This window comes from Calypte anna, chromosome 3 (genome assembly GCF_003957555.1).
Source record: "Calypte anna isolate BGI_N300 chromosome 3, bCalAnn1_v1.p, whole genome shotgun sequence".
NCBI classification, from domain to species: domain Eukaryota; kingdom Metazoa; phylum Chordata; class Aves; order Apodiformes; family Trochilidae; genus Calypte; species Calypte anna.
In genome coordinates, this window is record NC_044246.1 from 30,024,894 (window position 1) to 30,047,830 (window position 22,937).

Consider the following 22,937-nt stretch of genomic DNA (forward strand, 5'->3'; position numbering starts at 1 on the left):
CACAGCAGGAGTATTAGAAAGATGTTTGAAAAAGATAAACACAAACTACGCCAGCGTTGATTTGATTTCATTTTTGATTCAGATCCTTGGTTTAAGGTAACCTACTCATCCTGTTCCAGCAGAATAAAATGGATTTAGAGTCTGGAAGGTCTGACAGAGGTTTTCTTTCTGTAAAGAAAAGTGCAGTGAATTCCATGCTCCTTTGCCTTCCCATTCTGCAGAGAAGCTGCATCAGGACAAAAAAAAAAAAAGGCTGGGATATATACAGCCAGAGCAGTATGATGCTCAACAAAATAGGAAGCATTTCATCAAATTATCATGTTTAATGGACTGTAGTCCTCAATTAGCTTCAGATAGTTCTATGGACTGCCTTATAAAATGCACACCCATATGAATATTTAGCTTGCAGAACTTCTGGCGCTTGTTATCTGGTGTAAAGTGTGAGTGAGCTGAAGGAAAGGGTGGTTTGTGTTTTTTTTTCTTGAAAATGTATTCTTACTGTATTTTCCTGCTTGAGCATGAATTGGACCAAGACAAAGATTTTTTTTCTGTCAATTTACAACAAAACAGACTGCATGCCACGTTTATCTGCTCCAAGGTTCAGAGACTGAGCACTGGTCCTCCTGGCAGTGGATAGTATTCCTTAGAATTATTTTTGAAACTTATATTAGGTGAAAATTAGATGGAATTGAAAAATTCCAAACTTCTGAGCTTCACTAAAAAAGTACTTTGAAGAAAAAACATTATAAGAGTGTGTAGCTGTCACTGTTGCCCTTTCCTTTATGGAGAAGTGAGCAGTCCCATAACTGCTTTCTGTTGTGCACATGTACACCAGTATGGGATGCACAAGCTTCCTTAGAGCATCATGCCTCTATGTGTTTTTCCAGATATTGTGCAGCTGTCTGGCATACTGAATAAATTTCACTGTTTTTTCACTCATATAGGCTACTTGCAAAGTGTAATTTTCATTATCTTTTGCCAGGAAGTTATGTGCCATGCTATGATAGGAAAATTAATGCAATAAGGAAGTCTGTAATTCAAATTTGATCTTACAGCTTGGTCAACTGTGAGCTCAGGATAGGCTGCTCAAGGCTTTATCTTCATGGCCAGACACCACACAGTCTCTCTGCCTGACAGTCCTCCAAGCAAGAAAGTATTTCCCATCCCTGCCTGTTGTCTCTCCCCCTCCCACCATGTCACTGAAGAGCCCAGCTCCATCTTCCTGCTGCCCTCCCTCTGAGGCTGCAGCTTGGTTCATGTAAAGCCATGTCTGCCTCAGGCTGAACCCTGTCCCATCCCAAACTTCTCCTTACAGAGAAAGAGATACATGACAGGGATTATGTATGCATAAAGTCTCCTGTTTGGGTAAAGCATTCAGGTTGCACATTGCTGTCTGTGTGCCTTGGTTTTAGAGTTTTCCATTAAAAACTGTGAATTAAATTCTGGCACAATTATTATCCTTAGCAAGACATCCAGTTGCTTCAAGGCACTCGAGTTTTCCTTCAATTATGTTTCAGATGCCCCTGTAGATAGTCTGCAATGATTCACTTATATAAAAGCTGTGATGAAACCTTGAAGAATTTTTCTGATTAAAATAAAGAATTCTGGGTCTGACAAGGAATATATTAAATGTGACTGGTCACATTTAGTCATAGCATGGTTTCTGGGCAAATTTGAGATGTCACTGTCTTTACTGATTTTGTGGGATGTTTTATTTTGTTGTTGTATGTGTTGGGGTTTTTTTCCTGTTTTGTTTGTTGAACAGCTAGCTCTGAATATGCTTACAATCTTTTCTTTTTCATGCTATTTTAATATATTTTTTGGTATCTAGTACATGTGAAATGCCCCATGAGGAAATATATTTTTCTATGTATTATTTACAGAAGAATACATTTGTCAAACTCAAGATGCATTTAGTTTAATTAGAATAGTGTTCCAGAAGAACAGAAAGAAAATCCTACTCTGAGCCTTTATGGACTTGATTAACTGAGTGTATCTTCTGATTTTCAGGTTTCCTGCAAAAATATTATTTCTAGGAAAAAGTGATGCCAGAAGGTAGTGTAGGAGTGCATGAATTTATTCAGCAGAGCCCAGTAATAACAAAACTTTTTTTGTGACAGAAAAATATTTTCTCTTTACAAATGCGTATGCTATAAAACAATAATACGAAAGAAGTGTAGCTTTGTATTTCACAGGAGAAATTGTTGCCAACCTGAGATTTAATCTCAATGATAAATGCTTGTTTTGTTCACTGGCAGAATTCTCATTAGTTTACATGGTGCAGGATTAGGGCATGAATGATGACTATGATCATGAATATGTTTAGGAAATTTATTAAGAAAATAGTTTATTGCTAAAAAAAAAAATGGAAAAAAAAAAAGAAAGGTAGTAGCTTAGTTGGTCTGTTAAAAAGTAATTGTCACAATGCAAAACTAGCACCTCACTTCTGCCGGGAGAGTGCTCCCCATGTATCATATGTATCAGATATATCATATATTTGAAGTTAAATGTTAAGAGTTAAGCCAAACCTGCCCTTGGCTATGAGGGATGATGAGGATTATTTCCTTGCAGGCCACTGTTTTCTTTCCCTTCACAAGGTGTTAACCATCAGCCCTGGTGCTGACTCTCCCAATGAACTCATTAAGCTTGATTTCTGCTGAGCTGGTGAGGGCAGAGGTGAGTAGGAGCTGCTTCCCCTCTCCCAGGGCACTGGCAATACTGCTGACACCCTGCAAGAGCAGGGACTTTACCATTCTAAGACACTGGCTGTTTTGCTTCTTGATAGTTGCTACTATATCCTGTTACCTACATGGTATTGTCTGTGATTTGGTACTACAGGAAGGGCTGTTTAAGGCAAACACAGTAATGACAATGCTTATTTTGATCTGCATTTTCCTTCAAATTCTTACAGTGTTGTTTTACAGAACCATTCCTCAAATATGCTGCCACCTTTAAACCACCTTTAAAAATGTTAATTGATGCTTAGACAGGTACATTTTTATTTGAACAATGTCTGATTTTATGGCAGAGTCATTCCATTCAGATCAGTGTGGTTCCATTAAATAAACTGGCAAGGGAAACAAATGAATTTTATAAGTGAAGATACACAGTTGCTGATTATCATCCTATATCCTAGGATTTTGGGGTGGAATGATATTCAGAGAACAGACTGATTTTGTTGTATGATCAACTACATCATTCCTAAGATTTGTTTTCAGCTTACTAAATTGTTTTAATTAACATTATTAAAGTTTTCTTTTACATTTTTATCTTCAGAAGAGCTGGGCTCTAGGGATTTTTGTGTGTTATTTTTAATGAATTAAATTACCCCCATGTCATTTTTCATGTGTTTTTATGGGTTTAATATAGAGAAATATGTTACAGAAATAGTACTAGAATTTCAAAGTCACATGCTAAAATATTAGGTTTGATGGGAAAGGCAAAATTGTAAACAGTTCAAAAATCCCCATAATTTTTGGATAAAACCTCTGTGGTTATATAATTAAAGACTGGTATTATCACCTGTGTAGAAGGGGAGAAAATAAAGTTTGTGCAGACACAATTACATCTGGCATACATTACTTCTGTGAATCTTCTTGGAGATGACAATAGTATTATATATTCCAGGACAGATTTTTTATATCATGAGCAGATTCTGCTTGTTTCTCTCACTTCTCCAGCTGCCAGCCAGTGATTTTCTCCACATTCTGGGTGCATGGTCTCTAGATAATTCAGACCTTTTTCTTCCTCAAATTTCTCCCTTTAATCCTGGCTTTTACCCCTTCCATGTCTGAAACAGAGACTTAAATCTTACATGGGGATGGTAAGGAAAGTGGAGGTATGCACTGAGTATGCAGAAGAATTTATTTTGGGGGTTGCTTGGAGCTGAAGTAATTATGGGAAGGGAAGATTGATTTTGTGATGTGTTCCCTGAGCTGAGGCGTGTTCATCCACTCTTTGTTGCATCATTATATTTGCAGTCTGTTTAGTGCTTCATCATGTTTATGAAGGGAAATTGGAGTCTGAAATGCTAAAAATCAAGGGTGTGTGAGAATTTGAAAAAGTTTGTAATTCAGAATAATTAGGATAGATTTTTTCAGGAACCCTGCTTCTTGCCAAATATATAAATGAAGTTCCTATTTATTCATTCATGCATTGAGAAAAAAATTATGAAGCAGCCAATCTAATATTAAGACTATTTGCATCACAAATAGCTTGTAGATGGAGAGACAAAAAAATAATTTTATTTCCATTGGCTTGTTAAAGTATTGCTTGCAGTAAATCATAAGCTTGTTTTTATTTCTTCACTGTTAGTTGCTCTTTATTAGATAGTTTCCTTGCTAACTCCCTTTATCTTTCCATTGTTGAGCAATTATACAGACTTCTAGGCCTTGGCAGCCCTTAGTTACTGTACTGGTTTCAATGGGAGAGAACCATAGGCCAGCCACAGAGGGCAGACCATTAATAGCCCAGTGTAATCTGGGATCTTAAGTGAGGGCAGGTGCCTCAAAATGTCTCATAGCTATGTCCCACACCACTCACATCATGCTCGTTATAAAGGGAAAGCTGTGTTAAGGGTGGGGAGTGCTGTGTCTTGGGGCTCCTTCTTGGTTTGCTGCTTCCTCAACTACTCCTGAGGTCTAGGATGAGTATAAATTTATATACTTCATGTTGGTATTCATATTTTATGTATCATCATAGAATGGTTAAGTTTAGAAGGGACCTTAAAGATCATCCAGTTCCAATCCCCCTGCCATGGGCAGGGACCCCTCCCACCAGACCAGGATTCTCAAAGCCCCATCCAACCTGGCCTTGAACACTTCCAGGGAGAGGCAGCCACAACTTCCCTGGGCAATCTGTGCTAGTGTCTCACCACCCTCACACAAAATAATTTTTTCCTAATGTCTAACCTATTAGGCCTACTATTTTGTTGAATCTGTTTATATTACAACTCATGGAGCTTCTCTTCCCCTTCTTGGCTGTGGAGGGGTCATTGGGTGAGAGAGTAACTGTTTTAGGTTAGCCCCATGTATGGGCTATATGGAGACAGTTGCCAAAACAGAATTGTTTGTAGGAATAAAATTTTCACTGAAACAAATCCTGTTAGAATTGTAATTTCTAGCTCACCAGTTTGTCTTGAAGTTTTTGCAGTCTCTTTTACCTTTGGCTAGCTGACTGAAAACACAGACCAAGCTATGTTTTTTACCTGTTTGAGAGCTCCTTGAATGTTTAGGAAATTAGACTTTTTCTGTGAGATAGTCTACTGTTTAATTTGACTGTGATAGTGGCTGAAGTTCAAAACAGTTGATTCTATGCAGCAATCATGGAAGGAAATTGATGATGGTAAATGGACTTTATCAGGTAGTCAAAACAATGCATCGTTTTCAAGTTACTCATGTTTCACACAACAGTGAGAGCAAAGAGACTGTAAGCATGATGATCACAAAGTGTCATTTCATGGAAATCTCAGTTTGCATTCAAGATATTGCCTAACCTGACTTCCTTGAAAATCCCTTGCTTTCAGAGAGTTAGCATCTCACATTTCTGCATAGTGTTGGTTGGGCAGCTGTGTTTTTATGTGGTGTGCTATTTTTTATCATACGACATATCAGGATATATTTTTAATGCCAAAAAGTTGGCATAACTTTAAGCTTTTTACTGTGTCTGTGTTTGTTTTTACTGAATTTGAACTGTTCTGTTGTCTTGCAGTTTTTTATTAGTATGAGGATTATTATAAGACATGGTATTTACCACCTTCCCAGTGGTAGCAGAAACCTGTTCCACGACGAGTATTTGGTGCAGTGCATTTAAGCTGCTGTACCTTATTGAACAGAAACATTAAACATTCAAACATTTTTACACAAAGTCTGTCCACACTGTAGTGCTTAATATTGTGGACAGTCCTATTAATGCTGTATGATATCAACAAATCTGTTGAAAGTCAATGAAAATTGTTACAGTAAATTACCCTGACCCATGTGGTTGGCTTGAGGAAAACAAAAATTTTCATTGTTTTAGAAGCTTACATAAGTTCCTGTACAGTGAGAAGAAGATGGACAAGAGCTCATGCTTTCTGTTTTCAAACATATGCTACCTTCAATGTGCTTTTAGAGACTTTTTTTCTATATTTTGACTACATAGTGACTACTTAGAGCCCCAACTAATGAAGACACTTGTAGACATACTGGTACTGATCTGGATAGATTTTGACATTTTTAAAGACTTTAAAGATTTTAAATCAAAGTGATTTTAAATCAAAGTGATCTGATATGAGTAGCGCTTGGCTTTTAAGACCTCTATTAAAATTTTTTCAGTAAGACATACTGAAGTGGTGGATTCTCCATCCCTGGAGATATTTAAAAAGAGACTGGATGTGGCACTCAGTGCCATGGTCTAGCAACCGCAACGGTGGTTCAAGGGTTGGACTCGATGATCTCTGAGGTCCCTTCCAACCCAGCCAATTCTATGATTCTATGATTCTATGTTGTGTTCAATCTGACTTTATAGAAACCTCCAGGGGAGTGAGCCAACAACCCACAAAGGATATTATAAACAAGCTTTTCATGTCGATGGACACAACTGCTGCAAAATGTATAACTGGTAACAAGATGCCTGCTGCATAACTGCAGTGAACTGGAAAAAAACCACAAATACTTGTTTAGTTAATTTTTAATTATGGTTGTTGCAGGAGCTTCTGTAACAGAGAGTTTATAGGCAAGAGAATTACTTTCCACCAGAGTCTGAAAGATTTAAAATCTTTTTGAAAATAATGCTCTTAAACTGGTGTGCCTACTTATTAGCATGTAGATACTGACATTTGAGTGCAATGTAGAATAGTCATTAATTAATTTAACTGGATTTTCTGGATTTCTAGTTGATTTGTCACCATCCAAACTATCAGCTTAAGCTAAGGAAATTAAGTTATTAAAAAAAATAAATACCAAGGTGACTCTATCTGTGAACCCTAAGTTCACTACCACCCATGCTAAACTGGAGAGTAAACAGGTACCTGTAAAGTAGCAAATACTGAATCTTCCAGGAAGTCAGTGAAGCCATTACACATAATGGTCTCAAGTTTTGAGTATCCTGATCTTAGTTTATCTTTTTCAGACTATTCCTTTTAAAAATTAAATAAATGAGCTCATAATGGATTTCTTTTCATTTCTAACTGTATTCAGCCAAGATACAACGAAAGTGTGGAATATATTTACAGCTACATGGAGATTAACACAACAGTAGCACAGCAACACAGACAGAAGTGCAGTAAACATAAAATGCAAATACATCAGTTGATTAGTTCTGAATACATTCTGCTTCTACATGTGAATGAGAACAAAAGACAGTACATTCAGGCAAAATATGGAGTGCAACAACTTTTTTTCTTTTTTTAGTCACTTAAAACACAAATTAGGAGCAAGTGTCCTGCAAATGTGGGCATGGGAAAGATGCAGTGATAAAAATCACAGTTTGGGCATATCTACTGTAGAAATCATGTTGTTCTCATCCATTTCTCCAAATGCCAAGGGAAGAAGCTTTTCTGGTCAAAGTGAGGAGCTGTTACGGGCAGTGCAGTTATATCCAGACTACATCCTGGCTTCTGAGGACCAAGATTATGTCAGTGCACTGTGCACATGGTCTGTTCCTTCCTGTGAAAACAAGAGCACAGGAAAGGGGAGGGATAATGTGTCTCTAGATGGAACAGTAATGTTTGACGTGCATGTGAGAACATGGGCATGACCTTAGAGTTAAGAACTGGAAGTCTCCTAAGCTCCGCAGTATAAACATTTTCTCTGACAATCTAAGCGTTGCTGTGATTAGAATCAACAGCTCAAGTAAAAGCACCCAGTCTCAGGTACAGGCTAAACTTTTGGGTTTCCAGGTTTCTAAAATTTAAATCCAGTCCAAAGCAAGTGCTTCCAGAGAGACTGACTGGTGAATGTGCTAGTAGAAGAATAAACTGACTAAGAAAAAAAATAAAAAGACATTGATTGTTTGATTTGTATTTGACTATACACAGGTATTTTCTAAATGGAAGCTTCTTTGGGTGATATATTGAATCATTCTCTAAATATTTCTAACTAGTGGCTGGACAGACACTCTGCCTTGGAAATGAAGGCCATAAATAAGGAATGTGTAAAGTGAAAATAACTATTTTGACATACATTTCAGACAGACAGTAACAGTAACATGTTCTTAGCAGCATGGCAATTGATATCCAGCAGCACATGTACCAGAGGGAGTTCTTTGCAGCTGTGAGGCTGCTTCTCAACATTTCAGTTTCCTGTAACTCTTCCACGAGCATGGACTTGTTTTTTTTTTATTATTCTACTTCCACTTTTCCAAATGACGTAAAATTTTTGGCACTCAAACTACTATATTAAGGTTATGGTTAGATTGAGCAATGCTATATGTTGGCACAGTGTCCAGGGAGATGATCCCCATAATTTTCCCTAGTAAGGGGCTGGCCAAGGATGACTGGTTGCCTTCTAGCCCCTGTGTATGCATTTTCTTTCTGCAGAAACTGATGGAGAGAAGACCAGGGCTCAGTGGTGGAACACACTACAGGTGATGTGTGAGCTACCCCCAAGCTTTGTTTTTCTTTGTTGTTTTTCACAAAGCAGAACTGTCCTGGCATTTTCCTCTAAAAAACAGTAACAGGAGACTAAAAAGAAATGAGTCTGCTTAGCCTCTCTGCAGTTCTCCTGAATGGGGGTAATCCATCTGTTACGGAGGTGTTATTAAACTATGCAGATTAAAATATTGCTCCTTTTCATAAGTAGAGTTTCCATACTATTGTTTTGACTCTGCAAGCTTTCTGACAGGTGCTTTAATAATATCTTTAATGAAATTGCTGTATAGCATATCTTACTGAAAGCTTTAGAGAATTTATGCCATACTGCTGGCCAAAACTTCTCACCAAGGTGCTGTTTACTGTGCTGTGTTTTGTTCTCAAGTGACATTTCGAAGCATTGCAGCTGGTCTGGCACACTTTTCTGAGCTTCCAGGTAGTTTTAGCATTATTCCTAAAGGTGCCAAGGACCTGAAAAACAAAAACAAAACAAAAACAAGCTCCTAGGTGTTTTTAGGACAGAACTATCAAAACCAAAGAAAACAGAAAAGGATGCTAAAAATGGGGAGCTGTGAGCAATTTGAATTGAATTTCATGGAATTTGGAAATAAACAATCTACACAATATTAGGTCACTGTCAAGATTCTTTTATTAGACACGTGTGAACTCAGCTCTGCTGTGTTTCTGTGTTTGAGACTCCTCCAAGTGTTACCATGCATCAGAACTCTGTATTTGCAACCTCCTTCCACTCAAGTTGCTTTCGGATCATTTGATCCCCAAGTGCCTGAGGCTGGAGGTGCCAGAGGTGGGATCTACCACAGCACACCACAAGCCTGTGGCACATGGGGCTCTGCAGCTGAGGAGGTGGTGCTGCCGCAGCCAGCAGGCAGGGACTGGGCTCCCCAGGAAGTCTGTCTCTAGAAAAGCTCCTCTAGAAAGTGTGCCACTGCTCTCTTAATGTATATGAATGTTATGCATGATAGTAGCTGCTATAATATGCATGCATGATGAATATTTCATCAGCATATACCTGTCTGAAGATAACATGACAGATATTGTTCATCTCTCAAAATAATTTGTTCTAAATGCTAAATAAATAAACCAAATTATGTTTGTCTTTTTTTTTTTTTAATCAACCTAAAAATGCAGTCTGTTGGTGCTGCTTTGGTAGAGTCTGTAACAAATGCTCTGTAAAAATATGAAGACATTTCCAGACAGGTAAAGAAATGCATTTAATTAAGACCAAATGGTCTTGCAATATGTCTTTCAAATGCAGAATGATCTTGTCAGAGTAATTGTGTTTAACAAAAGCAAAAATTTGAATTTGACCTCAAAATACATATACTGTACTGGCATACTAAAAGTGTGCCATTGATTGTCACTCAGTAATGTGTACTACTCTGTTTGCTGTTGTGGATGAACAACATATGAATCTCTAGTTTCATAACTGCCTTCGTTTTGCCAGAGCAAAACAAAGTCTGTTCAAATGCTCTGATGCTCTGATTTAATGAAATGGAAAGTACTGCATATTATCAGAAAATCTAGGGTTTTTTCAGCCTGGTCCAAGTGCACTCCAAAAATACTGTGCATACTTGTGCATGTTTCATTCTTCTTGTACAGCAGTTCAAATGTATTATTAAAAGCTAAGCAGCCTACATGTCTGTTCAGATTCATTGCTTGCTATTTCTTCCACTTCACTGTTTCAGTTGCAAAGCTGAAGTACATCCATGTCTAAATAGATTATACATTGATGAACCCAAGTGGTTGCTTTTAAAAGCTGCTTTCCTTTTATATTTATTGCAAACTAGAGAAAGGTTATGTCATTCAGCCATTTCTATGCGTACTGAGCAGTAGATTGTTACAAATGCACTAGTGAGAAGACTGCATCACATTTTGCAGCCACACATCTTGCTGCTTTAGGATGTCAGCAGCGTAGTTGGGTTTTCCCAGTCCCTGGATGAATAATTCAGGCTCTTGACATCAGAGGTTTCTGCTAGCGGATTGGCTGGTGCTTGGATAATAAAATCTTTCCTCGGGAAAACAGTGGAGAAGGATGACAGCAGTGAGACCAGCAAGCTGCTAGTTCCAATACAACTGGCTTTGTCTGGCTGTTGCATCTCTGGAAGAATATATAAAGATTTTTTTAAGGTTTGGCTTCATGCGAGTCCTCTGATGGGAGCAAGTGGATTGATTTCTGTAAGAGACCTGCATTTGCAGTGAAGGAAAAAAAATCACTGCTCTTGAAAAATTACTTCTGGCTGCATTCTAAAGAAAAGCTGCAGTCTACATGAGACAGGAGTAGCTGCAGCAGCAGAAGTGCTTATGGCTCACTACAGAGGTGCTGGTGGCAGAAAGGTTACATCGTTAGATCTGCTTCCTGTCTTCTTTCAGTACCGGCTGGGTAAGTGGTGCATATTAGAAGGTGACAGTCTCTGCAGGTGGGGAGAGCAGAAGAAACAGTATGACGTGTTTGTTGTGATTGTAGATAAACAGTAACTCTGTGAGGAATCTGTATTGGTTCATTGAATTTCCAGGGAAATTTGTAAAAAAAAAAAATAAAAAATAAAAAAAACCTTCATCATTGAATTTGTAAGACAAATCCACTACTTGTAGTATGTTAGCCATCATTTTTGCAGTGGTAAAATCTAAAAAAAGGGAACTATTATTAATGGTATTTTCTTTATGAGCCCTGTTCATAACTTTAATTAATAAACACATTGCTCACATATACTCCCTCGCAACAGATTATTCTGAAAGGCAATTTCTAAAGGCTATATGTTGGTATGGATGGATCTGAGTATGTCTTCTGTTGGTAAATGTTTTTATGCTGGGAGCTGCTTCTCCCATTACCAGTTACTGTCAGAAGGCAGCTTCCTAAACTATAAGGATGCACTGGAACTGCAAACCATTTTCACTTGTTTCTTTGATAAGAAGTTTGACTTCTAAAAGTCTATTTCTTTTGGCATGTCATTCTTGTATTAGGGTTGCTGGGGAATTTAAAGTTATACAGGGGTGAATGAAGCCAGAGCTGAACTGATTCTGTGAGCACTTGCTCTCTGTCCCCAAATCCCACACACAACCTGATACAAGTGTGCAAGTACTTCCACTGAAATTAATTGGACTACTTGTATATGTATATGCTTGTCAGAGCAGAGTTGATGTTTATGGTATATCACAAGAAAAGATCTTGTTCACAGTTAGAAACCTTGAAGTGACAGGTCTGTTTTCCAGAAAGCAGAAGCAATCCCATATATATACATGCCTTGCCAGTAGTAATCAGTATGGAATGAAGCACAATGCAGTATTTACAGTGATGTTTTCAATAACTTCCTTGACAGTTCAACAAGTAGACCCTGAGAATGTAATGAATGTTTTTAAAATTACGTAAGATAACCTACCCAATTAAATCAAAGAGAAAAAAAAAGATAAGGAATGCAAAATTATTTTCTTAGGCATGAAGTTTGCTAATCTAGAAATACATTAGCTGGAGAGATATACTGTTTATATGGAAAACGAAATGTAAAATCTTCAAGTGGAAATGCTCCTAACACTTTTTGGGAGCTCATATATGGCCAGAGAGCCATTGTTGTCCCACTTAAGAAAATATCTTAGGCAATTAATTTTGTCCTTCAATTTTATGTACCCTCACTGTAGAACAGCATTATGTAAGTGTAAATCAGGGAGCTTAGTAGTAGTAAATCAAACTTGTTAGTTATCCAAGAGTTAGTGATTCCAGAGCTTTAATGGGCATCAAATAATATTCCTTCTTAATTTTACAGATGTGTAAGGTCTCAAATCACTATTTAGTGCTGCACAAATCAGTTGCAAATGCAGTAGCTATAATCATATTTTTTATCTGTAGGGTTTGTGACATGTTCTGAATGTAAATATTTAGCATATATTTATTTATTTTGATTTTCTGTTGGAGAATGAAGGTGCTCAGTCTGAGCTAATGATGGTAATAATATGATTTACTTTTCAGTGCAAAAGGTATTTCCTTTTATTTTTGAAACAAAAATCCCCAAAATAAATAATTGAATTACAGTAGTGTGAAATGATTCCATGTGGCAAAACCTGTCTCCACAAGGAAGGGACAGGACTTCATGGATTGGTTATGGCACCGCGATTCTCTTCTCTCTGCAGCCATGACCCTGGTTGCTGAAGTTGGAGGAGCTCATTCAGGAGCTATTTTTGTCTATGCAGCTGGCAACAGTCCCCCAGGGACTATCTGAGAATCAGTGAAATTCACTATAAAGCAGGCAAGTCCTTCAAGATAGAACTAAGTAGAAAGTAGCAGTACAGAAACTACCTGAACTAGCTAATGCCTCCTCCCTGGATAGATCTGCAAGAGGATGAGTAGGCTTGAGAATGCAATTTAAAATTTTTCATTTAATATTATATATGCTTTCAAATGTACACACTAGAGAAGTTTTTCTAAGTCTCTAGTGATATGCCAAATAAAATCAACTTGACTGTCAGAGACATGGATTCCAGTTAAAAAGTACAGAAAATGTCTAGGTTCTGAGACCTTGGGTAATTATAATACAGACTTAGATCTAAAATTGATCTTGACATTCACATTTAAACTGGTGCCTTGCTGTTCATTCACACATTAATACATGAACTTTGCTATGAAACTGACCAAGTAGTCAAGTGTCAGAGTATTATTACAATAATATGAAATGTTTGTTATGGGTAGTAACAGGCAGAATTAATAGTCTCAAGAAAACATAATGGCATTTCTGGCAAATGCAGAATGCTTTTCTTGCCAGTAGAGAATATTATTCTTCCTTCATATGAATCCAAAACAATTCAGCAATGTCTAACAAAAATTATTTCCTTTTTTTTCTCAGATGAGCAAGAGTCAGTACAGAAAAGGACTTTCACCAAATGGATCAATACTCATCTGGCTAAGGTAATATGCAGCTTTGAAATTGTTTTTAATCAAAACATTTTATCTATTCTTGTACTGTCCCTGGAGTATAGAATATGTCTGATTTGCCTGAGCAGAATGGTGCAAACTTAAAAAGGGATCCTCACTACCTGTACACCATAAGGGATGAATTTGCTTCAGCATGATAGCAGTCAGCTGCAGCATTGTCAGTGGCATCTACAGGCAACCACCCGACTCCTTTGGCCAAAACTGCAAGGTAGCACTGTAATTACTGTTTCAACCAGAGGAAATAACTGAAACTACTTTTTATGAAACAGAAATCCTTATTGCACTCAGTGTATTTGAATAAAACTTGAGTCAGTTGTTGTACAGTTTGATAGAGGTGAACAGGTCAAAAAGTAACTAACACTTTGTGAATACAGTGCTGATTTAATTATCTGATGCTTGGGATTTATCATGAGACTCTTACTTCTTACCACAACCTAAAACTTTTTTTTTTTTTTTTTTATTTAGTGGAATAAAAACAGCATTTCACATAAAATTTTAAAAGTATTAAGCTACAACTGGTACCAACTTTATCTGACAACATAACCAGTGAGGTTTGATGTGACATTTCCCAGGGTTTCCGCACAGCACAGCTCTAACCATAGTTATCAGTTAGTCCAGTAAATTAAAATATTTAAACACCAGAGGTGTTCTTTGAAATTCATATTTTTAATAACAAATATTAATGAGTTTGAAATCTGAGCAAAGTCTTCGTTTCTGTGTAATTGGATAATAGTGCCCTCAAAAATGAACGGAGTAAAACAGGAAGGCCATATAATGCTATATCATGTGACTTGATCTAGTAAGATGGTATGGTAGAGCAACAGCATTTATTTATATTACTGAGTAATGGACTTGAGGCATTTACTGTGAAATGAACTACACTGGCGTTGTAAAATTCAACTGCAAGGGCAAGGTTATCTTCAGGACTTTTTGATAGTGGATGCTTACTGGTAATGTGGTCTGTTGTCCCATTCTCTTTGAAATAATTTGGAAAAGTTGCCCCTGCAGCAAAGAACTTAAGCACTCAATGTATGGTCCATTTACATCAACCAAGATAGAAAGACATTCAGTACTTTTTAAAGAACTGGCAAAGAGGACTGTGAGCATGTATCAGAGGAGAAAGAAAACCTTCTTATTTCATGTTTTTCTATTTCTTACTTGCATTCTATCAATAATAATTTATCAGTATTCTCCAATTATAATTGACAAGTAGATTTATGTACATTTTCTTAGGTATACATATGTGTGTGTGTGCATGTGATGATAATGTACTGATAAAATTGACTAGTCCTTGGGAAGAGACAAAGTCGTGATGGCAGCTCCATTAAAGAAAGGAATTTGCTCTGGGCTGAGGGTTGCAAACTCTACTTTTACTGTGCTAGTCCATTTGGATGGTGAGGACTCTGCTAAACCATTTGACTTTTGTGATCTAGGTGTATATTTCTTTAGTAGGTCTCATACTGTAAAGGCTGATCATATATTCTCTCTCAAACCAAGCAGTTAACCAGCTACATCCCTTACTTGTATCCGCCTGAACTTCCTTGGTGCAATCAGTCCATGTGAATTCACCCTTTAACAGGAAAGCTGTTTCTGTGATACTGTATGTTGACTGTCAGAAAGTTTGCCTCACTGCCTAAATCAGATGTATAGATAAGCCAGCTTTGCAGCTTTGCTTCCCATTTATGCTGTTCATAGATTACAGACATTGCACCTAACAGGAGTTGCTCATGCTATTCAAATTTTTAATTTTTTAAAGTTTAAGTCTTTTAAGACTTTGTTAAGTCATCTCTTTTTGTAAGTGTGGAAATTTCTTAGTTCATGACAGCTGTCAGAAACACTGATGGGTCTCTGAAATGCACAAGACTCCCTATAGCTCCTGTTTCAAATTGTAACCCAGAAACCCAACATTTAGTTTATTTGATTCTTCTAAAAGATTGTTACAGTTTTATTTATTTCACAAGAAATGGGAAAGCTGTAACATCCCCAAAGTCTTGAAGCCTTTGAAATGGTGTAATCAAAAAACCTGGTAGAAGACTTGCTTTTAGGCAACACTGTCTGTATTTCACTCCCTTATTTGGATCCAACAAAATATATAACACCTGCAAAAATGGTGGATATTCCCAGTGAGGAATATCAGGAGGCCCTGGACCCATACTGATAGCAGAGAAAAAGCCACACATGCTTCTGGATTTGGGCTTGTGTCTGCTAAAGGTGGTGAAGGTACTCTGGGACTAAACAATATTGAGGGACCAGATGCAGGTGTTGAGGTGGTGGTGGTGGGGGAAAGAAGAGCTGGGAGTGAAGGAGTGAAGTTGAGCCTAGGAAAAAAAAAGGAGCAAGTGAGGGGAAGGTACTTTCAACTTTTTAATTGTTTCTCACAACATGAATCTAAATTGATTTTAATTTCTTAATTAATTTTGCCAAAGTAGAGTCTGATTTACCTTTGTTGGCAACTTCTGAGTATTTTCCTATATTTAGATTGACTCACTACATATTGGGTTTTTTCCCTGTCCTGTTCAGCAAGGGGGGGGGGGAGGGAGGATTTCAACCCACTAGAAAAAAATGCAAGTCTTACACACATAGTTACAGGTGAGCTTACAGTTCAAAGGCTTAGCCTTTTTTTGCTGCCTTACTTTGTTTTTGTGTGAGTGTGTGCTAGTTGCCAGATTGGAGTTTATAATGTAATCAAAAAAGCAATCCAATGTTACTATGCTGAATTTGACTCTATATACAGGCTTAAAAATTAAGAATAACTTCAATCTGTCTCTCTGTCCCTTGACTATAAAACTTTGAGTTCCTTTCCTTTAATTTTTGGCAGCAACTTCAATAGTTGACATTTTTACTAATCTAGTAAAATTATTAATGAAAAAATAATGGGAGAAAATAAGAAAATAACTGAAAACTCTATCTGCCAAAAACAAAAACAAAACCAAACACCACCACCGCCCCAAAAAACAACAAAAAACTATTTGTAATTGTAATACCATGGATAAAATATCTGTAACTGTAATACCATGGATATCTGGAAATGTTTCATCATGAATAAGTTTGAATGTTATGGAATATGTTCTGGTGAGTAACTGCATCAAATCTCAAAACCAGGACAAATAAATGTTTTCCAAGCAAAGATTTCTGTAGGTTTCTCTGTAACAGTTTGAAAGATGGGTTTACTGATGGCAAAAGAAAGGAGGAAAGGAAGCTCTACTAAAGTAGAGTTTTCATCCTTATACAGCATTAGACGAATAGAGCAAAGAAGGATTTAAAAAAAGAGCAGTTTCTGACATCATGAAGGGGAGTGATTTGGAAGAAATAGAAATGCAGAACTTATTTATGTTAGGTAGAACACAGAACAATTAATAATCTGAAAATATAAATCAGGATGTAACAGTTTGTCAGGGTTTGCTATGAATGATTCTTTAATCTTTAAAATCTTATATGCTTTTCTTCTAAAAAGTCATGCTCTAGCTGAATCAGAAACTAATTAAATAGCTTCATTAAGTCCACCATGTAGATATAAAAATATGCTGGGGTTTTTCTTCTGTTTTGTTTTTTTTTTTTCTTTTTTTTCTTTTAGCTGTAAAATTAAGAATGGATTTGAATAAAAATAAGATGCACAAAACAGGTAAATGAAATGACAGTACAGGTGAAATTTCTTCACTGAAAGGGTTAGGAAGCACTGGAGCAGGCTGCCCAGGCAAGTGGCTCAGTCACCATCCCTGGAGATATTTAAAAGATATGTAGATGTGGTTCTTAATGACATGGTTTAGTGGTGGACTTGGCAGTGTTGAGTTAATGGTTGGACTTTTACAACCTAAGTGATTCTATGATTCAATGAACTGAATTTTATAAAAGGGAGTAGGAGGGAGGTACAAATTTCATATTCTCTCTTGCTTTTACCATAGAATGCTAGCTTTTTACCATAGAATTCTGTTTCCTGATTCAAAGGTATGTTCTATCACAAGCAGAAGACAGGTAAAGGACTTGGCATCAGCTAATTATGGGATGCCTCAGAGTAACACTGAAGTAAGGCAGCCCAAGCACGAGCTACGTCCTAACACACAGGGCCATGTCCTACAGGGGATGAACACAGAGGAAAGAGCTGCAAGAATGATAACTGGCAGGTAGTATAACAGCTTCATTTTGAGTCAGCTATTAGTACTAGGCTACATCTGCTCTTCCTCTGCTGTCTGTCTCCCTAATCCTATCCAAATTTGTTCCTTGCCTCTGACTCATGACTCTGGTGTGACTCAGCAACTGGTAATCATCTCTTTACTCTGCCATCCAGTTGCAGAAATTGGGTCACAATCTACCAAATTGATGTGATCTATGTTCTGCTTATCCAGTTTAATTTGTGTGCAGCTGTGAAGTTCTATTAAGGAAAAATGAGATATGAATGTGTAGCAGGACAAAGAATTTTCTAATTTCATGTTATTTATTCGTATTTCTCTAAGATTGTAGAACTGAACCTCCCTTCTTTCAGCCTCAATCTTGCAAGACAGAAGGAATTTGAGTATTCTCCTGAGTATCTCTTGAAGAATGTTTTTAAAGCCTAAGTTTAAAATACAGAACAATGTTAGACCAAATATGTCAACAGGAGACATATCATCCGAAACATCAGTTAGTTGTTTTTCATTTCAGTGCATATGCTGATTTATTGGATAATGGACTAGATGATAAAGAAGATGAAAAACATGCCTCTTTGTATAACAGAAGCATGCATCCTTTATTGCCTTTGTCATCTTTCATGAAAGTGTTGGGAAACAGTAGTTCAAAGCTTTGGATCACAGACTGTGAATTGGTTTCACCCAATCAAATAACATCCTTGCTCCCAGGTGTAGGGAGTATGTGTACTCTAGTGTGTGTACTCACCAAATAGAGTGAACAATACATACTGAAAGACAGTATTATGTCTGTACTTCCATTAAAAGGATGCATCCGCCAACAAACAAAATCAGAGGATGGATATAAAATAAAAACTAGGAATGTCTGAATATTTTAAAATTATACTCAAGCAATTCAGCATTTTCATAATGCTGAATTAAACTTGGGCATTAAGCCTTATATTAAGGCCTTTGAAATTGCAAAATGATGTTTCATAGCAAAGAAAGGAAGAAAAAGAAATGAATATATCAAGATTTTTTTGTTTTTTTCCCTACAAGAACCTCATTGATTTTCATCGATGCACTAAGTTATCTTGTGTCTTTTTCAAATGAGAAAACAGGCTCCCAGTATCTTAGTCAATGACACAGAAACAATTTAAGCTAATGACACTTGACTCTATGATGAGAGAAAGTCTTAGTGGCAGTTTTCTGCTCCAGAAGTCTCTCTACATTTTTACTAGCTTTGGATGTAACCTCTAATATTAAACAGTGGATGCTGAATCAATTTCTGTGATGCAATTATGTAAAACTTAGATCTGATTCTTTAGTAATAAAAACAGTCATTAGGAGCAAGGACCATGGAAACCTATGTGTTTAAATACTTAGGAATTAAATTGGGGCAGAGGAGTGGGGCAGCTATTACAGAGTATCTCAAGTTTCACATTCTCCTTCTTGTTCCACATGTATTTTCCTACAGAGTTACACAGTCTTGTTCCTGTTCCTGCATGTGGGTAGCTTTTCATACATTTTTTTCAGCAGTTTTTAAAACATTATTTGAAAAACTAATGTAGCAAACGTAGTGTTTTAATTGCATTCATTATGATGCAGATACTGTTGTATGTATGTTATATATGTTATTCGTTAGACAAATTTAGTGCAGCATCTAAGGAAAACATTCCTGTAGCAAAGATGCAAATGAGAAAAAAATATGCAAAAAAGTCTGTTGAAATACAAGAATGAAGTTTAGCAAACATAACATTGATTCTGTATCTGAGGTTTGGATTTTACAAAACTTAGAGGAGGAATGTCTAGAGATTTCAGGTCTATTATAATTTTCTTTTTTTTTTTTTAAGCTTATTGATCAATGTTAATTTCTGTAAATCATTCAGAATATTTCCTGAACAATACAACAATACAGCAAATTAGATAACTGTTTAAGAGCAACAAGATTAAGCAAAGCATTTCCTCATCAGTTCCCATTTGTGATCACTTCTAAATATAGTAATTTAAATAAATATTTAATAAGGGAAAAATCCGGTTCATTAACCTTTAAGATTCTTTTCCAATTAACTCATATTCCTCCTACAGAGAGCATGAATTTACTCACGCTGAGTGCACCTCTCTGCTTGTGACATGATTGTTCCTAAATGTCATTGTCACTATAAACTACACTGCTATCATTGAATATACTGCAATAAATGAATGTTTAAAAGAATGTGTGTAATGCAGTATGAAGCATATAATCAGTGTTATTCTGATATTTTGCTTTCTTGAAGAAGCTTTCAAAAACTGAAATCACATTCTAAAGTATCTGGAGTCTTTTTGTAGACCTGACATGTTGTAGATTTATTGTCTGATTGTTCATTGAAGTATAGTCTGAGTTCTCTCAAATAATTCTGTTCAATAAGTCTATAAATAATAGCTTTGATCTAATATTATAAGGCTTTCAGAGGTTCCTTCATATACTTCTTAAATGTTAGCCTGTTTTTTTTTCTAATTTGAAAATTAATTCATCAAATTCTTTGCACTAGCTTTCCAACACTCAAAATAGTGTTGTAAGATCATTGCAATTGGTCACTATAGATGGAGCTATGCATTTACATGTAAAAAGCCAGAAATCTAGAGTACAGTCAACATTTCCAAGGTAAAATTTTAAGTTTGTTTTCTTTCCCTGCTTTTACTAACTTAGAGGTAGTAGTTTGGCAGTGCATTAAAGCAACTAAGTGAATAGATGTTAAATCCCATTAAGTCTCTAGAAAAAAAAAAATATTCAATAGATTTTAACTGAATACAGCTTGAAAAAAAATCTCTCCAGAGGCTAAATAAGCAGTATAAAGTTATACTTTCGCCCTTCATTTCAGATGACATTATAGGCATAACCAAGGAATAAGTATTTATCCTTTCCAACAGAAGATGTTTTAGTCACAGTAGAGATTCTGCCTGGAAAAACAGTCAAGTAGGTTGAGCCATCTTGTGCTATAGTCCATTTACAGTAAATAAGAGTGTATGAACTTCTCAGTATCAGCTAGTGTATGTATGTCCTGAATTGTATCAGCATAAGGAATAAGACTGGTAAATATGTAATCTCTATATAAAAGAGCAATCTGTTGTTTTATAAACCCCACTAAAAATATAATGTGTTCTATAATTCTGATAGAGACTAGAATCTTAATAGGGTAAATTCTATGCAATGTGCTCAAAGTAGTAAAAACCCAAAAGTGATTAATGAAACACAATTAGGAACTTACCTTCTTCTAATTAGGTGTTAGCTGCTTCAGGATATCTAATATTATGGAAAATGGAAATGTTGGAAAATGTTATATTATGAAGATAATTATGGAGAACATTTTTGGCAGTCTGTATAATTAATGTGTTTTCCATATTAGAGGAGCCTCATACAGTAGATCTTGTGTCACAGCTGTGGTATCTGCCTTCTGGTCCTGTTTTACTGCTAAGGTACATGGTGTGCACCGTTAAGCACTGTCAGTGTTTGTAATTATGCAGCCTTCAAGCAACAAAAAATACATTTCAGCCTAATGATTTATAGATAGTTACTGTGATGCTCACAAGTCAGAGGAACAGGTCTTTTTAACTTTGGTGTAAGTCATTTGATGGTTTCTTTGCTGCTTCTCATCTTCATAGAATTATGGAATGGTTTGGGTTGGAAGGAAGCTTAAAGATCATCTAGTTCCACCCCCCCGGCATGGGAGGTTAAATCTTATTTAATGGTTTCTCATACTTCTCCTGGTTTTCCCAAAAAGAATATCTGATTGATGTAAAAAGGCAAACACTGTAGGTGTTAATTCACTTGCGTAATGTCTTCCGGGACACTTTCATTGTCTTACCTTAGTACCATGCCTCAGTTAGGGTACAAATATAGGGTTTGTAACTTCTGTAAGTGAGGAGTGACCAGTGAAGGGTGTTTCAGAGCAAGAGGTGGCCACACAGGTCATCAGAAGTTTTATCTAAGACCTGAAGCTATGCACTGTGGAAACTAGAGGTACTTCCCAGACTTGTTTTGTGTAAGAATTTCAAATGAAGTTTTACTTCATACTGGGATGAGGAAAAATCTGGCCTGTACCCTGATTTGAGAGTAAAGACACCAAACCACTCAAGCTGGAAGACAGCTGTGCTGTGCTCAGTCAGGTTATCTGCCAGGTACATTATAGGCACCAGGGTTATCGGGCACCATAAATCTCACCAGTCTAAATGTATCCTAAATCGCCCTCTTGTGGTGAGGTCTGGATACCAGGTCCCCACCGATGCTGCTCTACCATTCACCTCTTCAGCTGGTCAGGAGCGAGAAAATACGACAAAAAGCTCATGGGTTGAGATAAGGAAAGGGAGATTAATCAGAAACTACTGTCATGGACAATACAGACTCCACATGGGGAGATTAGTTTAATTTATATCAACTAAATGTGTAGGAAAATGAGATATGAAACCAAATCTTAAAACACCTTTCCCACATCTCCCCCTTCTTCACGAGGTTTACCTTAATTCCTGATTTTCTCTACCTCCTCCTCCTTAGTAACACATTGGCATAGGTTTGCAACCAGTTCATTAGATGTTCTCTCTGCTGCTCCTTCCTCCTCACACTCTTCCCCTGATGCAGCATGGAGTCCATCCCCACAGTCTGCCAAGTGTATAAGGATGAAGAGTCTGTCCCACAGTCTGCCATGGATTAGGATGGCAGCTGCTATCTTGTCTTTATTGCTGAATTGTTTTATCAAATAATTCTTCAGCATATCATATGATGATGCTGATAAAACCAAAGTTGTTCTGGACTTCAAACTGGAAAAGATAGACCAGAAGGTGAGGAAAATTAATTGTGTTTATGTCAATTGCCTGTGATAGAAGACTGGGACAAATTAATCTCCACTGACCTGTTTGCTCTATTGATTTCTTTGGTGTTATATTAAGCAAGAACATGATCCATAATCTATTGCATTGCTAGGAAATAAAAGAGAAACACGATTAAATATATCTTTGTAATGAATTCTAATGCTGCTTTATTGTATATACACAAGAAAATACTCTTCTATCATTATGGCTATTAGAGCATGTAAAATGTCAGGTGAAGTCTGCTTTCAGAAGAGGAGTTCTTTTTCCATTTTATGCCAAAAATTATGTCTCATTAAAAGATGAACAATGAAGGCAGGATGTTTTAATTTTGAGAGCTTGAAACCTTTGAGTTCTTCTGGTTTGTTACAGCATTTTTACCTTTTCAAGAGCTGTGTTTCATTTGTCACATTCATCTCTTCAAATATGTTTCTACAGAAGTAACAGATCAAGTTGTTTTACAAGCATCTTTTTTACAAAAGCA

General features: G+C 36.6%; 1 protein-coding gene across 1 annotated transcript in view; it reads left to right on the top strand.

Moving 5' to 3' along the window:
• Positions 1-22,937, top strand: part of SYNE1 (spectrin repeat containing nuclear envelope protein 1) — a 304,753-nt gene that overhangs the window by 41,740 nt on the left and 240,076 nt on the right. The window contains exon 3 of the mRNA XM_030446636.1: positions 13,423-13,484. Coding sequence (XP_030302496.1) covers positions 13,423-13,484 — 62 coding nt within the window. The remainder of the gene's footprint in view (positions 1-13,422; positions 13,485-22,937) is intronic.